Source organism: Mustela putorius, unplaced genomic scaffold (genome assembly GCF_011764305.1).
Source record: "Mustela putorius furo isolate JIRA1106 unplaced genomic scaffold, ASM1176430v1.1 tig00000127_pilon_pilon_pilon, whole genome shotgun sequence".
Lineage (NCBI taxonomy): Eukaryota > Metazoa > Chordata > Mammalia > Carnivora > Mustelidae > Mustela > Mustela putorius.
Window position 1 is genome coordinate 16634940 of NW_025421288.1, and position 24416 is coordinate 16659355.

At 62.6% G+C, this 24416-nt stretch overlaps 1 protein-coding gene across 4 annotated transcripts; it reads left to right on the plus strand.

Annotated features, from left to right (window-relative positions):
* The first annotated feature begins 29 nt into the window (after window positions 1–29).
* DEAF1 (DEAF1 transcription factor) lies at window positions 30–23231 on the plus strand. Of its 4 annotated transcripts, XR_001177549.2 has the most exons (13): window positions 30–889; window positions 2916–3013; window positions 4709–4838; window positions 5121–5267; window positions 5777–5916; window positions 6723–6788; window positions 10185–10311; window positions 10907–11035; window positions 11418–11546; window positions 11954–12201; window positions 19139–19228; window positions 22269–22543; window positions 22775–23231. XR_001177549.2 is itself a non-coding variant. In XM_045066985.1 (12 exons), the coding sequence occupies exons 1-12, from the start codon at window positions 601–603 to the stop codon at window positions 22877–22879; spliced, it is 1695 nt and encodes a 564-aa protein (XP_044922920.1). In that variant the 5' UTR covers window positions 30–600; the 3' UTR covers window positions 22880–23231. The 4 variants fall into 4 exon arrangements, 3 of the variants coding, with proteins under 3 accessions (XP_044922920.1, XP_044922923.1, XP_004781150.2); XM_045066985.1 differs by lacking the exon at window positions 22269–22543 and having other exon boundaries at window positions 19142–19228; XM_004781093.3 differs by lacking the exon at window positions 22269–22543 and having other exon boundaries at window positions 31–889.
* Window positions 23232–24416: the final 1185 nt, after the last annotated feature.

Sequence of the window (24416 nt, forward strand, 5' to 3'; positions counted from 1 at the left end):
CGGTTCAACCCGTCCGGCAGCGCTCGGGCACTTTCGTACTGGAGGAGGCGGAGAGCCGAGGCTCGGGCGTATCCGGGCTCGGCAGGGTTCGGCTCCGTTCGGCTCCGCCTCGGACGGACTCGGCTCCCACTCGCGGCGGGGGCGAGCGGAGCCTACGGCGAAAGGTTCTCTGGGCGCGCTGCGTCGGAGGCCGGCGAGATTCGGCCCCGCAGTCGGCGACCCCGTTGCGGGGCACGGCGGGTGGCGCAGGCCTCCTAGGCGCCGAGTGAGGGTAGCGCAGAGCCGCTCGGAAGTCCTCGTGCCGCCTCGGGCCAATTCGGACAGACTCGGCTCCGCGCTTCGGGCCGCTTCGGCCCTCCTCGGTTCCGGACTCTTGGCCGTCGGCAGGGCTCGACTGGGCCGCTTCGTGCCGGTTCGGCCCCTGTTCGGGCGGCCTCGGCTCGGCGGGGCGGGCGGCTTCGGGCAGGCTCGGCTCGGCTGGCCGCTTCGGGCGGCCTCGGCTCGGCTCGGGCGGCCCTGCTCGCGCGGCGCGCTTCGGGCCCCGTCCCGGCCTTCGGGCGGCCCCGGCCGACGCCTTCGGGCCGGCTCGGTGGAGTCCGGATGGAGGACTCGGACTCGGCCGCCAAGCAGCTGGGCCTGGCCGAGGCGGCGGCGGTGGCGGCCGCGGCCGCTGTGGCGGCGGCGGCCGCGGCCGCAGCGGGAGGCGAGGCGGAGGAGCCGGTGCTCAGCAGGGACGAGGATTCGGAGGAGGACGGGGACTCGGAGGCAGAGCGCGAGACGCGGCGGGTGACGGCCGTGGCGGTGATGGCCGCCGAGCCCGGGCACATGGACATGGGCGCCGAGGCCCTCCCGGGCCCCGACGAGGCCGCCGCGGCCGCCGCCTTCGCAGGCAAGTGCCGCCGCCCGCGGTTCCCGCGCACCTGCCCCGCGCACCTGCGCACCCGCCCCGCGCACCTGCCCTGCACACACCCGCTGTGCGCGCACCTGCCCTGCACTCACCCGCTGTGCGCGCACCTGCCCTGCACTCACCCGCTGTGCGCGCACCTGCCCTGCACTCACCCGCTGTGCGCGCACCTGCCCTGCACTCACCCGCTGTGCGCGCCCCGCCGGCCTCTGCTCCCCCGACCACGTGCCCCCTGCATGCCTCACACCTACCTCGTGCGCCTTGACGTTGCCGCATGCCGCCCGCGTCGCCGGCCCAGCCCGCCCACCCCGCACTCTTCCCCGAAACTGCCTCCCACACCTCTTTCCCGTGTGCCCGCGCCACTCCCCTGTGAAGCATCCTGTGCTCTTTCCAGAACCTTCCCCGCACCTGCCTCTCCCCCTGCCGGACCTCTGCTCTGTCTCTCTCTGGCGCTGGTGACCCTGGGGGCTGGGGGTTAGGGGAGTGGGGATCCGACCTGGCTCCTGCCCCAGACAAGCCTGGGGGTGCCTGTGTCCGGTCACCTGGAATCCTAAGGGCCAGCTCAGGGTTGATCTGAGAGCTGGGGAGCAAGACAGTGCTCACCCAGCTGGGGAGCCCTGTGACCTGCGGGCGCAGCATCCTTTGACTCCTCAGATGGCCGTCCTGGTCTGTCACTGTCTGTCTCCTCATTCTGCCAACCCAGAGATGGCAGAGACTTTCCCAGGGGTTGGACCCCGCTTAACTGGGAGCTCCCCGGTGGCCCTGGAGGCCTTGGGGACTCAGAGCTGTGAGTGGGAACCCTGGCAGAGCCCCATGGTGTTGCCTTCACACATTATCAGGCACTTTCCCCTACGGAGCCTCCTGGCTTCGGGGACTGGACGGCAGCCGCCTCGGTCCTGGTGGTCCTGGTCACTCCAGGTGTTCACCTGCCCTCAGGTGCAGGCCACGTCCTGCTTGCCCCCGTGCCGCGGCTCTGGGTGTGGTCTGCTCGGGGTCCTCCCGAACGAGGGGTGAAGGCTTTGTGGCTGTTAGAGTCTTTGTCTTGTCACTAAATTGGTTTAATATTGGGACTTGGGACCATGAAGCTTTTCTTTTTTCTTTCTTTCTTTTCTTTTTTTTTTGTGATTTTTGCGTGTACTTTTTGTGGATGCAGAAAAGAAATGGGATACCGTTCATCGCAGCCTCAGAGAAATGAGTTGTTTTTCCTGCAAAATTTTACTGTGTTTTTACATACATGAAACCATTAGTGCTTTTCTAAGTTCCTGAGGTCACGATGTTTCCAGGTGGAAACAACCCAGCGGGATGTGAGGCCGCCTCCTCCGGGCAGACAGCTGCTTGGCCGAGTCCGGTGTGTTCAGGCGGGGATCCCCTCGGCCCTCCTGCGGTGTGGTCTAGGGCAGGGTGCAGACGGGGGACAGGTGTTCCAGCGTGGTTTGGGGGGCGCCGGCTTGATGGAGTGTGCAGGACTCTTCCAGCCCGTGTTTGTGGGTGTTTCCCACATGCCAGAGGCTGCCCAGAAGCGTGGTGGGACCCAGCCCCCGAGCGGGAGAGCCTCTGCAGCGGGCAGGGGCCTGGAGAGGGGGAGGTGGAGGAGGAGGACAGTGAAGGGGCCTGAACCTGCCCTGTGCTGACCTGGAGAGGGGGGCGGGGACGAGGGGGAACTGTGTGTTGGTGACAGGGCAGCTGTCTGGTCACGGGATGACCTCAGCACGTGTGGAGCCGTGGTGTGTGGTTTTCTCCTAGAAGGGAGCACGAAGCCCGGGGGCAGCTCAGTGGGAGCGCGGCGGGGTGGTTTTCTCTGCGGATGAAAGGCTCTGATGCTGGGAGAGCCTCTCCTCTCTTCTGGAGACCCGGGTCACCTAGGCTGTGGCCTAGAAGTGTTGCACTTAGTGTACAAATGTCGAGTCCCTTGGTTGGAAACGCAGATACCTGATGGGGAGATGCTGTTTTGGGGTCCAGTTGGGAGGCCCCCGGCTCTGATGACGTGCTGAGTCAGGCCCCTGTGTTGCAGAGGTGACCACGGTGACCGTGGCCAACGTGGGTGCCTCCGCAGACAACGTCTTCACCACGTCCGTGGCGAATGCTGCCTCCCTGTCGGGACACGTTCTGGTAAGCGGCCCTGCGAGCACTGTTCCCCAGACCCCAGAGCGCGTCTTCCCTGAGGCTGGCTCTCCCAGAGGCCTGCTCTGGGTTCCCTGGCTGCCTGGAGGCTTGTGGCTGCGCCCTGCCCTCAGGCTGTGCTCCGGTCTCCCGGGTCTTGCCCGAAGACCACACCATGTGGGACTCTTCTGGAGCTTTGCCACAGCTCTTAGTTACGGTTTCTTTCTTTCTTTTTTTTTAATTAATGTATTTATTTGTGAGAGAGGAAGAGAGAGAGAGAACGCAAGCGGGCAGAGAGGCGGAGAGAGAAGCAGGCTCCCTCCTGAGCCCGATGCAGGACTCGATCCTAGGACGCTGAGACCATGACCTGAGCCGAAGGCAGCGGCTCAACCCACTGAGCCACCCAGGCGTCCCTTAGTTACGGTTCCTTTCTAGCCTTGGTAGAAGAGCCTGGAGCCAGAGGGTCAGGGAGCTAGGGAGGACCATCCTGGGTGTGGTGCTCGCAGCAGGCTCCGAGGACTGGAGACCCTGTGGACTCCGTGTGATCCTGCTGGAAACCGAAAGGGAGCCCGCCCAATATCTCTGTACTGTCGTTGGCCTCAGTGAGGAAAACGGTTCTGTGATGCGTAGCTGACCGCGGAGCAGAGGGTTGCACGTCTTCAGTGATCCTGCACGAGCCGTGTGCACGTGCTTAAGCAAGACAGCGACCCTCCAGGTGTATAAGCCCAGGCCCTTGGTGTGGCGCAGGTGTGTGTGCCTGGGCGGGAGCTGCTACTCACCTTCCCTGATTGGGTTTTCAGATGTAAGGGAAGGTCTTTTTCTTTTTAAAGATTTTATTTATCTATTTGACAGACAGAGATCCCAAGTAGGCAGAGAGGTGGGAGGGGGAGCAGGCTCCCTGTGGAGCAGAGAGCCTGATGCGGGGCTCGATCCCAGGACCCTGAGATCATGACCTGAGCTGAAGACAGAGGCTTTAACCCACTGAGCCACCCAGACGCCCCAAGGGAAGGTCTTTTTCACTTGCCTTTGTGGTTTCTGTTCTCACCAGGAAGCATCAGAGCAGCCCAGGTGCTGGCTTTGAACCGGCGGCTTGGAGTGAGTGGCGCCCACCCCAGGGCGGTCTGGGCAAAGCCTTGAGAGTTCGTTTGCCGGAGCCCTGTGAGGCGGGGGCCTAGGGACAGCAGGGACAGGAGGGGGCACCTGGCTCGCCTGGGGAGCAGGGCAGCTTGAAGGACGAGGCCAGGCTGACCCAGAGGAAGCAGATGCTGTCATTGTAGCCCCTGGCCACGGTGGCCAGGTGTGAGCAGTGCGGCAGGGGAGGTCCTGGTGTGCAGTGGCCATCGGCAGAGCTGTGCTTGGGCACGGGTGTGAGAAGGGAGTCCCGTGCCAGACCCCGGCTGTGACTGTGCTTGGTTTCTCGGGACCCTCCCTAGAGACCTGTGAGCGTGCGGGCTGCTCAGGCAGACGGGAGGGGCCTTTTTTCCTTTATGGGACGTGCTCCTTCTTTCCCTTGGGCAGGTGGAGGTGAGTGTTTGCACTGGGCCTCCCAGGTAGAGCACGGCCCTTCTTGTGCTTGGCCCTGTGTTTCGGGAATTCGGAGCACCTGAAGTCCAGTGAGGTGCCCTTGTTGTGGCGGTTGGCAAGGACCAGGGGCCAGGCCCTGTAGCGGTCGTCTGAGACGACTCAGGGATGTTCTGTCTCCAGTCTGGCAGGACGGCGCTGCAGATCGGGGACAGCCTGAACACCGAGAAGGCCACGCTGATCGTCGTGCACACAGACGGGAGCATCGTGGAGACGGCCGGGCTGAAGGGGCCCGCCGCTCCGCTCACCCCAGGTGCTGCCCGTCCCCACTCCAGGCCTCCCGGGGCAGAACACACCCGAGTGCGCTGGGACTGGCTTAGTCGTGTGGTAAACTTGGAATAGAAATGCTGTTTGAGTCGAGGACGTGGGCTTTTCCAGGCTGAGAAGGGGCTGCCCAGGGTGGAAGGGGCCGTGCTGCTGCGTCCGGGTGGGAGCGGGAGAACCCGCCGTCGGAGCCCAGGCGGTGCTCGTGCCTTTCCAGGTAGGCTGGGTGCGCCCCGCCTCTCTTACTTTCCAAATGCTTCCTTTGCCCAAGGCCCTCAGTGTCCTCCAAGTCCTGCAGCTCCCGGCCAGGAAAGAGGAGGCACCAAGTACAACTGGGACCCGTCAGTGTATGACAGCGAGCTGCCCGTGCGGTGCCGGAACATCAGCGGCACGTTGTTCAAGAGTCGGCTGGGCTCAGGTGAGGCGGCGTGGGGCTGGGCTGCGGGCACACCCTTACCCCCGGCCGCCCCTGCCCAGCGCGGGCCCAGCGGGGCAGGCCAGGCTCGCGGCCCTGGGCACTAGAGCTGAGGCCACGACAGGTTTGGGGCGTGGTGGGGGCACGTGGAGAGGACATAGTGGCCGAGGGAAAGCCAGGGGAGAGGCAGGACTGGAATGAGCTTCCTAAGTTCCCGGGTCAGGATGGGGACCCATGGGCGATGGGGACTCTCCCCCATTCTGGGAGCGCGGCAGATGCCATGAGCTCCGCGTGAGACCGTGGCGGGTTGTGGTGCGCGGGGGGGCGGTGCGCCGAGAGAGAGCAGGCGGGGGTTTGTGGGGGATTCCGCGGAGGGGCGCGGTCGTGTAGGCCTGGGCAGGGGCTCTGGTGTGGGAGCGGCTCAGCGGGCGCCGGGCGGGAGACGGGCAAGCAGAGCCGGGGTGCTGCGGGCGGGCCGCGCCTTCACTCTGCCGGCCCGGCTGTCGCTTCAGGGGGCCGGGGCCGCTGCATTAAGCAGGGGGAGAACTGGTACAGTCCCACCGAGTTTGAGGCCATGGCGGGGAGAGCCAGCAGTAAAGACTGGAAGAGGAGCATCCGCTACGCAGGCCGGCCGCTGCAGTGCCTCATTCAGGTGCTGCGTCTGACGGAGGGCCGAGGGCGCCGGCGGGGCGGCGGGGGGCTCCCGGGACTGGGCCGGGGAGGGGGTGTGTGGCGAAGGGTGCTTCCCTGGGCCACCGCGCCCCGTGGGGAGCACAGAATGCAGGCGTGAGGTCAGGCCATGGGTCCTCTGCCCCTGGGACGTGTGGCCCTGGACCAGGCACCCAGGCTCGTCTTGCCGGGGCTTCACGCAGGGCGGTGACGGTTTGGGCAGGAGCATGACACGACGTGGCCAGTCCGGCCGAGGCCCAGGCCCTCTTTGGAAGCCCAGCTTCCCTCTGTCTCCGTGTATTCGTCATGTGAGGACAGGCCTCTGACTGCTCCTCGCAGCGGAGCACTTTGGGCGCTGGTCAAGAAGTGATGGCCGGGGTCGCCTGGGAGGCTCAGTCCGCTGGGCAGCCGCCTTCGGCTCAGGTCCTGGCCTCAGGGTCCTGGCTTGGGTTCCGCATCGGGCTCGCTGCTCAGCTGATAGCCTCCTCCTCCCTCTGCCCCTCCCCTTGCTGTGCTCTCTCTCCCTGTCTTGACAAACAAATGGATAAAATCTTAGAAAGAAGGGAAGAATGCCCATAGAATCTTTTCACCTCCTGGAGAGGAAACAGTGGATCCTGCCCTTGGTAATGGCCTTGCATAGACGTGTGGGGGAGAGCAGTTTCTGGAAGTGACAGGGCTTTAACCCACGAGTGGCAGACTGGCGGCAGAGCTGGCTGCCCCTCTCTAGCGCTGGTGGTTTGCGCGGAAGGCCGACTTTCTCACGCACCGCCGGGGCTCTCTGAATTTCAGGACGGGATCCTAAACCCTCATGCTGCGTCTTGCACCTGCGCCGCGTGCTGTGACGACATGACCTTGGTGAGTCGCCAGGAAGTGACCAGTCACCAGGCTCGCTCAGCGGCTCTGTCTGCTCACAGGCGCTTCCGACCCTCAGCTCCCTGCTTGCGTGCCTGTCCTGTCCAGCTATCTGGCCGTGTGTCCTTGGGTCCCTCGCGCCCCGCAGCCTAGCGAGGGGTTGTTGGCAGTGTCTCACCCAAATTCAGCTTCTCAGATGTTACTCTGATGCCTCGGGTGGTACACGAGGCCGGCCCCACACAGTGGTCAAAGCACACGGAAGGGGACTTGTCCAAACAGTAGAAAGCGCCTGTGACGTCACCATCTTCACCCCAAACCAGACGCACGCTTTGCTTCTGTGGTTATGAGACGTGTACGTGTGCTGCTTTATGTTCTACATTTTTTAATGTCATGTCTTAAAACTACTATGTTGAAATTATTTTAAAGGAGCTTTATTATCTTTTGAAGTATTTTTTTATCCCGAATCCTTAACAGGTTCGGAAAGGATAATTGTTTTTCATTGATTTTAGTGGATGTTGCTGTACGGCTTTCTAAAGCGTGGTACTGACTCGCCTGAATACCCCAGTGTTTAGTCTTCCTTAGTGTTGGGTTCTGTTTTAAAATATTTTCAGGTTTTAATAGCTGCTTGATGAGATTTCCTGACTTTATTTTGATTACTCATCTGCTTCATTATTAGAAGATATGAAAGAACGTTTAATTGAAGAGACATCACCCCCTTGGGTGGAAAACTAAGTATTCTAGAATTGTCTAGGTCCTGTATAGACTAGATGTGATTCTGGTGGAATCAACAAGGGGATACTTTTGTGAAAATTAAATGAATTTGCAGTTCGCCTGGAGAAGCTAGTGGTGAGATTCCGGGGACTCTTGTAGGGGAAAGCGGTGGGAGGAAATTCGCTTCGTTCGGAAGTTCGGGCCACTTGGTAGAATTGTCTGCGGTTACTCCGCGATGTTGAAATGACGTGAATCTGAGAACGTGTACCGGATCCGTGTATGAAAAACCTAGAAAACGCCGTCAAGAAGACCCCGGGGAGAGCCGGGACAGTGCGCCAGGGCCGTGGGGTGGACAGCGAGGCAAGTGCCGGCTCCCCTCAGTGCTCTGTAGGTTCCCGCGCTTCCCACCACAATCTCCGCGGGGCCCTGGCGCTTCAGACGAGCTGACTTGAAAGCGCATCTGGAAAGGCACAGGGCGTAGGATGGCCGACGCAGTTCTGAGACGGCGACTGAAGCTGGCGGCGCCCAGCACAGGCCGGGTAGGCCCTGTCCCACAGTGGCTGTCGCGAAGACGTACCGTTCGGCGACGCCAGAGGCTCCGTGTGCCCCCGCATGTGCTGCGGGCACAGCTGGACGCCGTGCGCTGGGGACACGCCTTGGCCTCACCCCAGTGCTTTATGTGCAAGTGCCTCCAAAACAGCACGGATCCGGATTTATCCAAAACACAAACCTAACGTGTGTGGAAGAAAACGGGAGAGCTTCACGGCCTGGGGTTTCTCGGGTGGAAACCAAAGGCACGATCTGTAAACTAAAACTTGGTGACTGGAACTTGTAAATGCTAACACTTCGGCTTCCCCTTCAGGGACAGTAGCCTGAAGAGCCCCGCACACCTCATTCCCGCTTCCCTACAGCGCTGTGTGCAGGGAGCCCCAGTCCCTGTCCCCTCGGCACTGCGACCGGGACCGGGAGGACAGCAGCATTTCCCGGGCCCAGTCCTGGCTCTGAGTTGCAGAAACTAAATTCTGGGCAAGCATGACCGGGAGATCGGGGTTCTCTTCCTGCACCCAGCCTCTCCCAGAGGGCAGAGGCTCCCCCAGGAGTGTCCAGGCAGGGATACCGTGCCCCAGTGTCCCCCAGCTTGCTCCTAGCATGGGGGTCCATGCCACGGGAGGCAGGCCGGGACCAGAAGCTCTGCCCCTGCCCAGTGCCCTGCTGCTAAAGCCGACGTGGCGACCCTTCCTGCCCCTGCCTCCGGAGCAGGGCCGTGTGGACATGGGCCCCGCGGAGGAGGCCGGCAGAGCACGAGAGCAGCAGGCTGACCGGAGAACCAGTCAGAGGAGTCCTGGGATGAGATCAGACCCCAAAGATTTGTCTTGAAAATTCCCCGTAAAGGAGCCCTCCTGCAGTTGGGGTCCGACGGTGGGGCAGTTTATGCCCCGGGCGTTTGGGGGCACTGGTGCTGCCAGCGGAAGCCGCGGAGCACCTCTGGGGGTGTGACCCCCCCTCCCCAGTGTGACTCCACTGTGAGACTCTGCAGGGGTGACTCCCCGCCCCTCACAGAAACTCTGCCGGATGGGACTCCCCCACCGGGGGACTCCCCTGTGTGACTCCGCCGGGGCATAGCCTGGTCCCCAAGCCCATGGGCAGCAGCAGGAGGCCCCGCAAAGAAGGGGTCGGTCTCGGTGTCGCTAGAGTACAGCTCCTAAAACATCCAGTTTTCAACAAAAAGTTGTAAGACACACAAGCAGCGAGTGCGAGCCACACAGAAGAAAAGGTGCGGCGGACTTGGCTGAGATGTCGCTGGGACGGAGGCCGCGGTACCGTCGGTGTTCACAGAACCGAGGGACGCATCTGGAGAACCCATGGCCCATGTCTCAGTCGCTCCAGTGGCCGCTGCAGAGCACCACAGACCGGCGGGGGGTGGGGGGCTTCACCCCTGCACTGGTTTCTAACCGGCGAGGCCCCCTGGCCGCGGGGGTGGTGCACGTACAGCCCTGATCCCCGTGGCCGCACTTCAGAAACAGCGGCTGGGGGTCCGGCCTTCACGTGTGCCCTGTGCAGAGCGGGGGCGGGGCGGGCTGTGTCTCTAACGAGTGGGGAATTACAAGAAAGCTCCAGTGGAGATTCTAGAATTGAAAGCCAGAAGACCCAGGTGAAAGCCCGAGGGGCGGGGTTCACGGCGGTGGGCCTGCGTCCGCTCCTGAAGGTCTCACGCCCCTGGGCACTGCGCCGTCCAGCAAGAAGGTGTGGCCCTTGGGGTCTGCAGTCATCCCCCCCGCCCTGGCCCCGGGGATCTGGTCCGTGTTGGTCACTGCCGCTTCTGTGGCAGCTGGTTTGTTGTCTCCCCTGTGCTTGGCGACCACAAGGCCGCCTCCTCCCCGCTGAGATCCTCCGGCTGGGGCAGGGGCTCTCCTGTCTCCGTAACTCGGTCGCGGTTTGCTTTGGCTCTTTGCGCTCACCTAACCCTAAAACCCCGTGTGTTGGTGATTCTTCTGTTCAAACAGTGTGAGTCCCGTGTTCTTCCGTCCCGGTAAGGAACCTGGGGTCTGAAGGAGGTCGGTCCTTGGTCCCCGGCCGTGATGAGTCTTGCCCTGCCCCCAGCGCAGGGGGCAGCCGAGCTGGTGGCTGCGTCAGCAGTGGGGCTGGGGGCGGCGCTGTCCTCCCCCTCATTAACCCCTCTCCCCACAGAGCGGCCCGGTCAGGCTCTTCGTCCCCTACAAAAGGCGCAAGAAGGAGAGTGAGCTGCCTGCAACCCCCGTGAAGAAGGAGCCCCCCAAAAACATCGCACTGCTCCCTGCCGCAGCGGCCGCCGCCTGTGAGTGGGAGCGGGCGGGGCCACGCCGCCCCCGACCTCTGACCCCTGGGGCTTGCCTTGATGTTCAGGGCAGGGTCCCCTCGGGGGCTCCTTGGTCTCCACAGACCCCTCTGCACACACGCGCACGTATTTCCTCATGAGGCGAATCTTCCCAGCGAAGGCTCTCCTTAGGTTTCAGTGCCCGCGGCCCGTGAACAGCCTAGAGGACGGGGAAAGTCTGCGTTTGTGGCCCAGGCGGGGTGGCAGGGACCGAGGGCGTGGGGCAGGGCCGTCCTGGGGGGCTGCGCGTCGGGCCGGTGCCAGGCACCCGCAGAAGCTGTGGACACACGGTGGCCGGGCAGAGTCGGGCAGAGTCAGGCCACGGGGAGCAGCCTTTGGGGGGGCGATGCTTTGTGCCTTGTTCCCACTGAGGCCCTTCCTGCCTCTGTGGCCAGTCGGGATGCGAGTGGGTTGTCATGGAGAGCCTGCCCCCCGTGCCTCGGCCCCAGTCCCCTCCCCGGCGCCTGGGGTCCCCGGTCTCTTCCTGCCTTTGCAGAGGCGTCTAGGGCCTGCCCCGTGGGTGAGCCGGTGGTGAAAGGTACTTGTGCTTTTCCAGTCACCGTGACCCCCTCAGGACAGATCACTACCTCGGGCGCGCTGACCTTTGACCGGGCGTCCACTGTGGAGGCTACCGCAGTCATCTCAGAGAGCCCGGCCCAGGGCGATGTCTTCGCGGGAGCCACGGGTGAGTTGTCCTCAGCACCTGCCCCGCGGGGACCCGTCACCTCTGTTGACCTGGGGCATGGTGGGGGCAGCCTGGAGCCGAGGCCTGGGATGGGTGGGTGCGGGGGGGGGGCACCAGGCAGGCCTGCGGGCATGGGTCCCACCAGTGTCACAGAAAGCGCTCTGGTCCGCCCACGGCTGCTGTCGGCCCGCTGCGCAGCTCGAGCCCCTGGGAGCACCGGTAGGGGCTGCGGGAGCGATGGCCAGAAGCCGGAGAGACGCAGCTGGGGCTCGGCATGGCCCGGGGTACCCCGCTTCCAGCATCTCCGCCGCCCCGACTGAGCCGGGCGCTGGTGCGGCCGTAGTCAGGTCAGCAGGCCAGCGGGTCCCCTCTGTCCCGACAGTGCAAGAGGCAGGGGTGCAGCCCTCCTGCAGAGTCGGCCACCCGGAGCCCCACTACCCAGGTTACCAGGACAGCTGTCAGATTGCGCCGTTTCCAGAAGCTGCGTTGCCGACATCTCATCCCAAAATAGGTGGGTCCGAGAGCCCGGCTTGCAGGCTGGGAGCCCCAAGTTGCTCATGAAGGTGCACTTTGGAGGCGAAGTGGGTTTTGTCTGGGTTTTTCCGGTTGAGGCACTCCAGCGGGGGCTGGCGAAGTCCCCTCCGCGGCCCGTGTCTGTGGCTGCGTGTCTGTTCAAGCTCAGCCCACGTGGCGGCCCACGGGGGGCCTGAGCCACTGCGGGGACCTGCCAAGGGAGGCGGTGCCCTCGCGTCACCTGCCTGCGGGGGTGCGCGGTCCCTGCGGCACGGGGACGGGGGACGGCAAGGCGTGCTCAGTGTTGCCGAACGTGGAAGGACCCATGTTGGCGTCGCTCCACGTCGAAACCTAGGAAGGAAGCGTGTTGACATCCTGTTCCATTTCGCTCTCCGTCTGACCCAGTGCTAACCTCGCTGCCGGCCTTGGCAGTTCCACCGTCCGCCCCCACCAAAGCCGCGTCTCCCACGGCGGTCACCGGGCTGGAAATGTCGGAGCCGCGGAGCTGGCTGTACCTGGAAGAGATGGTCAACTCCTTGCTCAGTACGGCGCAGCAGCTGAAGACGCTGTTCGAGCAGGCCAAGCAGGCCAGCTCCTACCGAGAAGCGGCCGTGGCCCAGGCCCGCGTCCAGGCAGAGACCGAGCGGAAAGAGGTAATGTCAGGCTGAGCAGAAGGCCCGGTCTGTGGCTGATCGGCCTGCGCCTTCTGCTGGCCTGGGGGCCCTCTGTGCGCTGTCTACGGTGGCTTACGTTCCCCACCTTTCTGGAAGAGCAGGACCAGAGAATCGTTCACATACGAGGCTTTTCTCAGAGGACGCTGACCGCTTTCCGTGCTCGGGTGTTTCTGTTCTTGTAAATGGGGTTGGTGTATTTCGAGAGGGAGAGCCGCTCTGCACTGGCCCGTGCTACTTGGTTTTGGACCCTCATCTGTCACAGACAGATGTCGTGTGTACTTTCAGACCGTCGGCTCTGTGCGGTTTGCAGAGGCCTCCTCTGGGCTGTCTTGGAGGCAGCTGGTGGGCAGGCGTGTGGCTTTCCCGTTTCTACCCCCTTTCCGGTCCTAGTCCCTTGTCTGCATCTCGGTGCCCTGCGGAGACCGCCTCCTTGGCCCCTTGGGCACCGTTGTGGGCGTTTCCCTTAAAGCTTCCATCGTGTTCTTCAGAAATAAGATCCCAAGCGTGACTCAGGGTTCGTGGGCCTCGGGACAGAGCGCTTTCTCACGGCAGCTGGTCGCTGCAGCACAGAGAAGGCTCAGCCCCTTTGGCTTTTCTCGCACGGCCTTTCCGTTGCGGGGGGCCTGTCTCCCCCCCCACCGTGGCACGAGGACGCAGGCGTGCGCCCGCGGGGCGGTCTGTGTGCCGCGGAGTGCGGTCCGTTGGGTCACACAGAACGGAGCAGAGGCTGGAAACACGCCAGCAGGCGATGGTGGTGGTTTCTGTAAAGGTTTCATCTGTCTGTCTGTCTGTCTGTCACACACACAAGCAGGGGAAGGGACAGCGCAGAGGGAGAAGCAGGTCCCCCGCTGAGTAGAGAGCTGCCGAGGGCTCGATCCCAGGACCCTGAGACCATGACCTGAGCTGAAGGCGGACACGTAACCGGCTAAGCCACCCAGGCGCCTCTGGGTTCTTAATTTTTTTTTTTTTAAGGTTTTATTTATTTATTTGACAGAGAGAGATCACAAGTAGACAGAGAGGCAGGCAGAGAGAGAGGGGGAAGCAGGCTCCCCGCTGAGCAGAGAGCCCGATGCGGGGCTCGATCCCAGGACCCTGAGATCATGACCTGAGCCGAAGGCAGCGGCTTAACCCACTGAGCCACCCAGGCGCCCCTCTTAATTTTTTTTAAATTTCTTTTCAGTGTCCCAGAATTCATTGTTTATGCACCACACCAGTGCTCCAGGCAGTACCTGCCTCCTTAATACCACCACCAGGCCCTCCCAGTCCCCCGCCCCCGCCCCTCCAAAATCCTGTTCGTTCCTCAGAGTCCACAGTCTCGCGTGGTGCCTCTCCCCCTCCGACTTCCCCCAACTCCCTTCTCCTCTCCATCTTGGGAGCTTAATGTAGGGTTTTTTTCCAAGGAAGAAAAATGTTGCTCCCTCGAAGAAGCAGATAAATTTAAAATATTTTTTGAAAAACTATAATTTTAAAGTAATACATAATCCATGATGAATTCTGTAAAAAAAGAGAAAAGCAGAAAAAAAATTTTAATCTCTTTACCTAAAGATAATGACTGGTAGGTTCTCAAATGTTTGAGAAGTTTCTAGATTTCTTCCTGATGTTGGTCTCAGACAGAATCCCGTGTCAGTGAGAGGCTCTGTGGTGCTGCTTGGCCGCTTCCTGAGACGGCTCTCCCGTGGTCAGCGGTCTGGTTGCCGGCTGTGGGTGCTCACGGCCCCACTGATCCCGCGCCTCTGCCCTGGCATTGGTTGGCGCATGGCGTGCCTCGTGGTGTGGCGCGGGCACCGTGCCCCCTTTCCTCCCGAAGTCTGGCGGCGGGGCTGATGTCATGCAGACAGTGAGGCTCAGGCGGCCCAGTGGGTGGGAGCGGGTGTCTCCCTGTGCTGTGCTTCCCCTCGGGGACACAATGACAGCCAGCCACTGGACCACGCGCTGTCTGCGCCGGGGCCGTCTCTCTGCAGGCCTCTGCCCATCTTAAAATCGGTATTTGTGTTTGATTAGAAAAAGTACTCTTAGGGGCTCTTGGCTGGTTTGGTCAGTTAGGCATCTGACTCTTGATCTCAGCTCAGGTCTTGGTCTCGAGGTTGTGAGTTCAAGCCCCGGGAAGTCAATGTGATTGTAAAAGGTAAAAGTGACAGCTGTGCATTGGGTCCCCTGTGATGGCTGCACGTACCCCCAGGGGCTGAGTGGGTGTTGCTGGGATCTTCCCCCAGAGTTAAAAGGATCATTTAAAGGGAGGGGAAAGGGGCGCCTGGGTGGCTCAGTCGGTTGAGTGTCTGCGTCTGGCTGATGTCATGATCTCGGGGTCCTGGGATCGAGCCCCACATTGGGCTCCCTGCTCAGCCGGGAGTGTACTTCTCCTGCTTCCCCTGCCTGCCCTCACTCTCACTATCTCTGTCATTGTCTGTGTCTCAAATAAATAAGATCTTTAAAGAAGTAAAAATTAAAAAAAAAAGAATTAAGGGTGAGGAAGGAATGTGAGCTGGGAAGGAAAGCCTCCTGCCTGGCGTCCCGTGGCCCAGGCTGCACACGGGGCGGCTGCCAGCTCCTCGACTGCTCCTTCTGTCTGTCCAGCAGCCTCCTTCTGGGAAGGAGAGGACGTCCCTGCACCGCCGCCCGGGCAGCGTCTAGGGACTGAAAAGGAAGAAGTGTCTGCATTTTGCTAATTCAGACTCCGCAGAAGCATAGACGGGAAAACAGACATTGGTGTTCCTACTCCGAACGGTCACTGAGCTGCGGGCCCATCCCTGGTGGCTGGCGCAGCCTGGTTCCGTGCTGCGGAGACTAGCGTCTGGGGACACCCTGTGCTCTGTGCGCCCCCCCCGCCAGCCGGGGGCACCGGGACCGCCTCCCCGTGAGTGCAGCTCCTGTCAGACAGGTCCAGGTGGCACCGGCCGCACAGAAATCTCCGCTTCGAGCTGGCGAGGAGAGGAGCCGGGGAGGGAGTTGTGGTTTTAGATTTGTCCACACTCATTCACGTGGGCTTTTCTCTCACAGAATAGAATTTGTAGGTGACCCCTTGGTCAGAATTCTCCAGTGACGAGTAGGTCGGACATGAAAGCACATGGAGACACAGTGGGTGGGGGTGCCCGTCTGCCGGGCTGCGGCCACACTCAGCGGCGTGGAGCTCAGCACTGGGGCCGCCGGCATGTCCGCTTTCTCCTGTGCAAGAGCACACACGTTCTCCGTTCACACTCACGGTCCAAAAGCCGAACTCCTGTTGGGAAAAGTGTGTGACACAGGGGCCAGTCTCTTGCCTGTGGCTGGATTGGGAAGGTTACCCCCACCCCAAGGTGGGGCTCTGGATTTTATTGGTAATTTTATGTATTTTTAAGAAAGAAACAGACACAAAATGCTTTTATTCTCAAAAATCCACAGGTGGGAGAACATAGCCTTTCTGGGAAAGGGCCGCTTCCGGGCGCGTCTTCCCCGCTGAGCACGTCCGTCCCGTCGGCGTCCCGCGGTGGAATCAGCTGGACCTGTGACAGGTCCGTGTCTTCTCTTGAGCCCTGGACAGGACGTGTCATTTTTTTTTTTTTTTTAAGATTTTATTCAACTATTTGACAGAGATCTCAAGTAGGCAGGCAGACTGCCTGAGCAGAGAGCCCGACGCGGGGCTCGATCCCAGGACCCTGAGATCATGACCTGAGCCGAAGGCAGAGGCTTAATCCACTGAGCCACCCAGGCGTCCCAGGACATGTCATTCTTAAATGTGGGTGGCCTGGTGATGTCACGTGCGCTTGCAGAGCCCAGTTATGCTCATGGGGGAATGACAGGTCTGAGCTCTGTGGCCCTGTGGTGGCCACGCCTGCATGCTCTGGTCTTGTGAAGTGAAGGGACCTCGCGGCCCCCATGGAGAGCCTGCTGTCAGGGACCTTCTGGGGCCTGGCGGGGTTCGGAAGGGCAGGAAGGGCCCCCCGCAAGCCGGTGGGAGGGGGGAGGCCCAGAGCAGGTGTCCCACCGCGAGAAGCAGCCCCCAGCATGGGGACAGAGGCCCGTGAGGCGGCCGGACAGCCGCGTGGGTCCACGGGCCGTCTGGGCTCTTCGTGTGGAGACCGCGAAGTGTCTCTGTGGCGGGACTCGCCGTGACAGGAGGGTTGGACATGGGCCAGTGTGAAAGCAGATCTCCCTCCCTGCGGCTCCCGCCCACGGAGAACACACGCTTCCGTGCCATCGCGGGGCGTCCTCGGTGTGACTGCGGTGTGGGGACACGTTCGGGGTTGGAAAAGCACACGCTGCTGGCTGCTTGACTGGAAAGATCGTGGTGCAGCCTGTCCCGAAGTATGTCCCCAGGAGTATCGGGGGGTCAGGGTCAGGACTCGAGCAGTGAGGGCCGTAGGGTTCAGGAAGACGCCGGGAACCCTGCCTCGGGGGCTCCCTGAGCAAGAACGCGGCTGTCGCTGTCCAGGGCGGCAGGCCTCGGACCGCCCGCCGGACGCTTCGTCCACGATTGCGAAGGAGAAAAGCAGACTGGGCCGGGGTGAGACGCGTCCCACGTTCGCAGTTTTCTTCCTGCGTGGTTTGCGCCCGCGTGTGTAATTAGCTCAGCAGCGATCCCACGGGGCAGAAGAGCAGACCCTTCCCTGTCAGGGCCATGGTGTCCAGCAGAAGCCGGCCCATGGCCTCTGGGTCCTGAGCCCCGGCTGGGGCCGGCCGTGGTGCTCCTGGCTGATGGCCCTGCCTGGCCACCAGCGGCCCTTCGCCAGGCCTCAGCCTCGTGCTGGTCATCCTCAGTTTGAAGACCCAAGCGCGGCACGGCACAGAAGTGCCCAGTGGAGGGATTGCGCGGGTACCTGGGGCCCAGACAGTCCCCTGGGCCGGGGTCGAGTCGGGGCGCCCGCCGGCTTGTGGGCTCGGGTCCCCGAGGGCCTCTTCCAGGCTGCGGACCCCACGTGCTCATCGTGGGCTCCCCTTGGGGCACGGAGCGCTCTCTGCTCTCTCCGGGGCACTCATCCCTCACAGGCCCACCCTCTGGCCCTGATCTAACCCTGAAGGACCCAAGACCCCAAGGCTCGGCTTGGGCACCTGGGGGGCAGGCCACAGGCAGCAGGAGGCTCAGGGGTTTTTCCTGCGCCCGGCAGGGCACGGCAGGGCTGGGCGCGGCATCCGGGTGTTTGGAATTCTTGTGCGTTAGATATGCGTTTTGTTTGTTCGCATCAGGCTGGCTCGTGGCCGTGTGCTTCCTGTCTGGCTGTGCCCCACCTGCTCCTTCCTCTGCCCGCTGGGCGCTCTGGCTCGGCTCCTGGGTCCCTCTGGCGTCCTCCCACCGGTGCACTTTCTGGCGCCGGACGACCCCCAGACCTAGCTTGGCCTCTCCTTCCCCAGGCCTGGAACCAGCCCCTCCTCCGGGAGCCCCGGTTCCCTCGCTGGACGACGGTCTGGGGAACCGAGTTGCGGGGGCCGGTGTGCTCGTCGCCACTGGGGCGTCGTAGCTTCTGGGCCCCTTGGCGGAGGGACGGAGTCGGGCGTGCTCACAACCTGCGTGTACAGACCGGTCGGTGTTTCCGTCCCTGTCCGTCTGTCTCTGTACGGGCAGCTGAAGCGGCAGACTCTGGTGCCAGCCGCAGTGTGATTTCTGTTAAATACTTACCCCGCGTGGGGCAGGTGGAGATGCGGGGCGTTCCCACGCGCTGGAGGCGTCCGTCCCCGGCCGGGTGTTTGTTGTGACCTTTCGATTCCGTTCCGAGGCTCTGCTTCCTGTGGGCACCTCTGGGCGGTTGGAGCGCGAACCTGGGAGAGCACGTGCTCCCTGCGGGGAGAGACGCGGGGGGACTCGGAGCCCCCCCGCTCCTGCAGCGTGAAGCCTCTCCCGGGCGCGCGCTCCCACCGAGCCCCTACCTGGGAGGGCCTCCCGCCCAGCCGCACCTCTGCGTCCACTTGGCGGGCCGTGAACTCTGGGAAGCCCTTGCTCTTCTGGAGAAATTTCCGTAGTGGCTCTAGACGGTCTTTTCTTTCTTCCCTTTGCGTGTTTGTCTTATAAAGCAGAGGCAGGTGGCAAACTGAACCGCTTGGGCGCCTGCTATTGCTCCTACTTCCAGGAGCGAGCCGGGCTCCCCGGGGCGTTTTACGAGCAGAAGAACGTTAGACATGGAGAACACGACGGCTTGTGAGGAAGGAAGCGGACGTTCAGAACGGAGCCCTGCGGCCGGCCGGCTGCGGCCCCTCACCCACGCCAAGCCGGGCCCCGGGGACCAGCAGGCGCGTCTGCCCCACATGGGCACTTCCCACACCCTGACCCACCGCCGCACGCGCACAGGCCCTCGCTGGCTGTCAGTGTCGCCGGGACACTCTTGTGCTCTCTGGCCTCTGCAGACCCGGTGTCCCGGCCTGTGCCTCGCACCTGTCTCCATGCCGGGGCGTTGGCGGGGAGCCCAGGGCTTGATGGCCCCTGCACGGGCCGCGCCACTGCGATCAGCCAGGGACAGGTCACTTACCTGCGTGAAGTCCTCACTTAGTTCAAAGGCAAAGCTCCATTTACGGGGTTCGGGGAAGAGCGCGCAGAGCGCGTGTCTCCACCAACATAGAGACCGGCGGGCTGGTGGGGTGGCACAGGCTGGGGATGGGGTGGCGGGGTGGGGTCCCAATGTGCTCCCGGCCACTCCGGCGCAGTCCGGGGGTTCGCAGGCGCGGGCGGCGTCAGCCACGACTGAGGGCCGTCGGCCTTCGGCGGTGAAGCTAGTTGCTCCAGGCTGGCGTCCTTTGCTTTCTTGGCGCCAATGAAGTGCCTCGGGCTCCGGAAAACGCAGCTTGTTGGCGTGTCCGCGTCTGCCGTGGGCGAGGCGCGTAGACCCTCTTGGGTAGAGAGAAGGAGCTGGCTGTGGGCGTGACGGGGACATGCGTCTGGGCGTCCCTGGGGGTGAGGACACGTGTGAGGGCGGACGGGCAGGACACTGACCGGCCTGTGTCCATCTTGCAGCAGTCCTGTGTCAACTGCGGCCGGGAGGCCCTGAGCGAGTGCACCGGCTGCCACAAAGTGAACTACTGCTCCACCTTCTGCCAGCGCAAGGTGCGTGTTCGCCGCCCCGCCCCCACCGGTCCCCGCTCAGAGACGCTGCCGGCCCCTTCCAGGAGGCCCAGCCCCCGCCCGCCCTGGCTAGCCTGTTTACCCAGGGTCTGTGGGCTCCGTGAAAGCCACTGTGGCAAGTACTGTGGCCAGGCCTTGGGGGACCCCTGCCCTGAGGCTGCCACGGTCCACACTTCCCAGCCCCGGGCCCTTGGGTGTGGGTCCTGGCAGGTGGCTCTGCCCGCCTCTCTGCTTCTGGGGCTCACGGGCATTTCTGGAGTCGCGGCTGTGCGAGCCGGTGTTGGCAGCTCTTCCTGCGGACTCAGCAGGGAGCTGAGCTGCACGGCGACCGCGGGTGTGATTCCCTCTCGGCGGCAGAGCCGAGAAGGCATCGTGTTGTGTGGACGAGCAAATGGAGCCGTTAGGGCCGCCGTCCTGCTGCCTTTACGAGGTGGACATGTGCATGCTGACATCGCTGTCCCCAGCCAGGGCACTTGCCACTTGGTGGCTTTCCGAAGCTCTCCTTGGCCCCCAGTGAGTCTGTGGCCCGGGTAGCGATGCTGGTCGGGAGGGGGTGAAGATGATGGGGGGGTGAGCGCTGGGTCTGCGGGAGCCTGAGGCCTTCACAAGGCAGAGGCTGCGGCCCAGGTAGGAAAGGGCGGGTTCTCCCATCCTGCGGGGCCCAGAGACCTGCCCGTCGCCCCCAACGGGGCACCAGGGCGTGTTGCTGCTAAGGCCTTGGTGGCCTGTAGCTGCGTCTGTGGGAGCAGGACCTGCCTCCCGTCTGTCCGTCCATCTGCGTTTCCCTGCAGTGGTTGTCAGCAGGCTCTGCACTGAGGAGATGGAGGCAGGGTTCACCGGCCACCATGGGGCAGGAGCCTGTGCCCAGGACTGAGCAGGAGACCTGACCGGGGGGGCCGGGAGGGCGCAGCGCTCTAGGCTGGTCTCCGCCATCCACCCTGAACGGGGGCCTGGGCAGGAGGGTCTGTGGGTTTATTTCTTGGTGGGATTCTTTCAGACCAGGTTTTGTCTGGATGTAAACTAGGGTCTGGGGCCTCCGTCTGTGAACTGGGAGGCCTTCCAAGGCGCAGGCTTGTTGACCGATTCCCTTGCTCCATGGGCCACCTTTCCTGTGTGTTGTGTGGACGAAGACGTGCTATTTCTGCAAGTTGGTAGAAAATGTATTTTGAAAACTGTATGTCTCATGTTGGACCCAAAATGAACTCTGGACGGGGTATGAGGGAGAGCCGGGAACCCGAGCCCCTCGTAGTCGGCTGGAGATGCCGACTTCAGGACCCGCGCGGTCCCGCCAGAAGGGCCGCCACCAGTTCTCTGTGCCCTGAGAACGGGTGATGGGGGTTGGTGCTGCTGGGTGGCCCTGGGTGGGACCCTTGTGGATTCCAGCCCTCAGACTGCGTCCTTCCTGTGTCCCGTGCCCACATGCGGGGTGCACCTTCGTGGACAGGTGACGGCCACACCACAGAACCGCCCCTTTTCAGCTGTAACTGAGGGATTGTTCAAAATGCACGTGCCCTTCAGAACCTCCCGCCACCCTGGAAGACCCCGTGGCCACCCCCCGGCTCTAGTCTGCATAGAGTTGCCTTCTGCGGGCAGCTCAGTGCCCAGAGCCTCTGGCTTCTCAGCTCTGTGTGGTTGCCTGGCCCGTCTGCTGTGAGGTGCGCACGTCTCGGCTCCTGCGCCAGTGGCATGTGTCGTCGCCAGTTCCTGCCCCGTGTGGTGTGCCTTCTCGGGTGTGCACGTGTCCGCACGCCCAGCTGGACACAGTGGTGCAGGCGTGCTGGGTCGTCTGGAAGTTTGAGTTTAGCTTTGCTGAGACAGTTCCCAACTGCCTTCCCACACTGGGTGCCGTGCGGCAGACCGTGGTCGTGTTGGCCGGGTCCGGCGGTGTGCCAGCGCGGTTAATCCGCACTCTGCCCGTAACTGGGGACGCTGAGAACCCTCCCCAGCTGCTGGGAGGCCATGCGTCCTTTCCCGCGCTCGGTGGGCATTGGTGCGTCTTTTTGGAGGAAACATTTGTTCAACTATTTTCCCCCTGTGCGCGGAGGGCTCTGTACACCTGGACACAGTCCTTCCTCAGACTCCGGACTCCACACGTTTCCTCCCGGCCTGGGACTTGTCCGCTCACTTTCTCACCGGTGTCGTCTGCAGGGCAGAGCTCTTTAGCGGAGATCGTGCTGTGGGCATTGAGTCTTAGAACTCTTGCCAGTTTCCTGTTTCCTCTTAAAACACGTATGATTCCCGCTGTCCCACATGCCGCCACGACGCAGGTTGAGTTAACTGTCGTGTAGGGCTCAGATGCGGCGGACCTGACGCCAGCCTGGAGGGCTCACATACTGTGAGGATTTACAGAGTTTATTTTAGGTAATTCCAAGTTAGACTTCCATTTTTTTGATATAACGATTTTATTTTATTTTATTAAAGATTTTTCTTATTGGGGCGCCTGGGTGGCTCAGTGGGTTAAGTCTCTGCCTTTAGCTCAGGTCATGATCCCAGGGTCCTGGGGTCGAGTCCCGCGTCGGGCTCTCTGCTCAGCGGGGAGCCTGCTTCCTCCTCTCTCTCCCTGCCTCTGCCTGCTTGTGATCTCTGTCTGTCAAATAAGTAAATAAAATCTTAAAAAAAAAAAAAAGATTTTCTTTATTTGACAGAGAGAGACAACGAGAGAGCACAAGCAGGGGGAGCAGCAGGCAGAGGGAGAAACAGGCTTCCTGCCGTGCAGCGACCCCCCCCCCCAACACGGGGCTCCATCCCAGGATCCTGGGATCATGACCTGAGCCATAGGGAGATGCTTAATGATTGAGCCACCCAGGCCCCTTATACAATGCTTTTAAACGTTACTATTTTATTGTAAAAATAGGGCGCACTTACTGTAGGGAGTTTGGAGAACGTAGGACAGCACGAAGACGGCAGGAGTCCTGCCGGCCTAGAAGCCACCTGTTGGCGTGCGGGTGCGTGTGTTTCCCCTGAGCGTGTTTACAGTCACTCGTGTCCTGTCACTTTCTAATCAAACGCTAACCTCGTCTAGGGTTACGTCTGTCTGTTTTGACTAACGCCCTCGCTGGCCCTGGCCGCCAAGCCTCCTGCAGAAGCCCATCCAGGCCGAGAGGCGGCTCCACACGGCCTGCACATGGCTCCAGCCTCGCCGGAGCTCAGCTCTCTTTCTGCCCACAAAGAGGCTGGTGGCAGCCTCTGTCCCGTCTTCCCACGAGCCAGTGCCACCAAACCGTTCTGCGGACTCGTGGCTGGCTCCAGCTTTCCTTACTTTGGGATTGCAAATAAAACCGTGGGCAACAGTATCAGGTATAAAAATTTCCTTGTACACACGAGCATTTCTTTTGTGCGCCTCTCCGAAAGGCAGGAGGGGCCGGAGTGTAGACGTGCTTCTGGGTCTCGGCGTGTTTCAGGCCCGTCCCGGCGGTCGGCCTCGTGAGCAGAGGCTGCGCGTGGCGGGGGTGGCCCCCGCCCCAGGCCCTGCCCCGCTGCGCCGTGAGGTGGTCGCTCATGGTAACGGGGGCTGTGCTCTCCTTTTAGGACTGGAAGGACCACCAGCACCTGTGTGGTCAGTCGGCAGCCGTCACTGTCCAGGCGGACGAAGTCCACGTCACTGACAGCGTGATGGAGAAAGTCACCGTGTGAGGGTCCCCGGGTCCTCCCGCCTTGGTTCCACGGAGCTGCCGGGGGTTGGGGACCTCAGGGGACGTTGAGGAGAAGGTGAAAACACTTGCTGGTCAAGTTGTTAACAGACTCTAAGTGACCTGTGCCCTCAGAAATGAGCTCCCGCCACCCAGAAGTCCAGAGGGAGGCCGGGGCAGCGGCTGGTGGACGCAGGCCCCGGGCCCATGGCGCCTTCTCTCGGTGCTGTTTTTATCCCCTGGATCGCGTGCGCCTGGTCTTTCCCACAGGTGTGACGTGTGTGGTAACACACGTGTACATAACGTGTCTGTCAATAAAGGTGACCTCCCTGCCCCCCCCGGGACGGGTGACCCCAGCTCCAGCTTCCCAGATGTCCAGGAGGTGGGTGGGCCCCAGTTTCATCTCTCCTGACTGCGCGGGGCCGCGGTGAGGCCGGGCCACAGCGTTCACCCCACGGAGGCCCGAGCGCCGGGCAGGTGCTGCCCCAGGCCCGGGGCCCCTCCTGTCCCGTCTGTCCAGTGACGCGGCCCCGGCTCTCTTCCGCTCTGCTCCAGCACGAGGTTCCACCCCGAGTACCCTGACCGCTCGGAGCCGAGGCCGGCCTTGCTTCCCCCTGCCTGCTCTGAGGGGCAGAGGGCAGAGGGTCACTGGGCCCGGCGCCTGGGGGGTCAGGCTCGGCTGGCCCTGGAAACAGGACCTGCCTCCCCCCGTTGACCAGGAGTGGTGCCTGAGGAACTGTCACCTGTGTTCTGGAAGCTTCTGTGGGTTTCCAGAAATGCCCTTGTGGCCCTGGCACCCGCGGCAGCAGGAGACCACATCTGCTGTGCGGTGGCGGTGGCGGTGGCGTGGCGGTGGCGGTGGCGGGCCTGCCCGGCCGCGGGGGCTCAGACCCACCTGTGGGGATCATCCCGCGGTTTTGACGCGCGCCTCCAAGTGACGTTTCAGTGAGTCACACACACACACACACACACACACACTCTCTTCCGTTAAGTTCTTCCAAGTCGGTAGCACCCTGGAGACTTCGCATTTGGGGCTCCGGCTCTGGAGCAAGCTGAGGGGGCGTCCACCGCGGTGATGGCCAGGGCCGTGAGCTCGGGAGTTGCAGAAGCCGCTACTGCCCCCTCAGCCGTGTCCCCGGGGCGGGGCCGGCCTGGCCCTGGGCTTAGGACAGAAGTGCAGCCTGCGGCTCTCAGGGAGCCCACCAGGAGCCCCGCTCTCCGGAACCCAGCCCTGCCTCTGGGCTCCTTGAGCTCTTCAGCTGAGCTGGGTTCTTTGGGTTTTTCTTTTACTGAGTCTAACAAGTACCGGAGCCCCTGTACTTCATCTTCCTGCCTCTGCCACCAGCTCTCGGGGAGATGGAGGCCGAGAAGTCGGGGCCTGTGCCCAGGGCTAAGGAGCTGGCAGTGGGATGTGACCCTGGCCCCGTCGTGTGCCCCAGACCGTCTCCCCCCGGGGCACCTTCATCACGCACGCGGAGCGGTTTTTCCGCCGCTGCAGACAGAACACGGCGGGAAGGGGGCAGTTCTCAACCCTTGGCCAT

Excerpts from the sequence above, each read along its gene's own strand:
- DEAF1 (XM_004781093.3), top strand. The coding sequence starts at position 601 with ATGGAGGACTCGGACTCGGCCGCCAAGCAGCTGGGCCTGGCCGAGGCG. Across the intron at positions 3,014-4,708 it reads CCCTGTCGGGACACGTTCTG|TCTGGCAGGACGGCGCTGCA; the intron begins GTAAGCGGCCCT and ends TTCTGTCTCCAG. Across the intron at positions 11,036-11,417 it reads TGTCTTCGCGGGAGCCACGG|TGCAAGAGGCAGGGGTGCAG; the intron begins GTGAGTTGTCCT and ends CTGTCCCGACAG.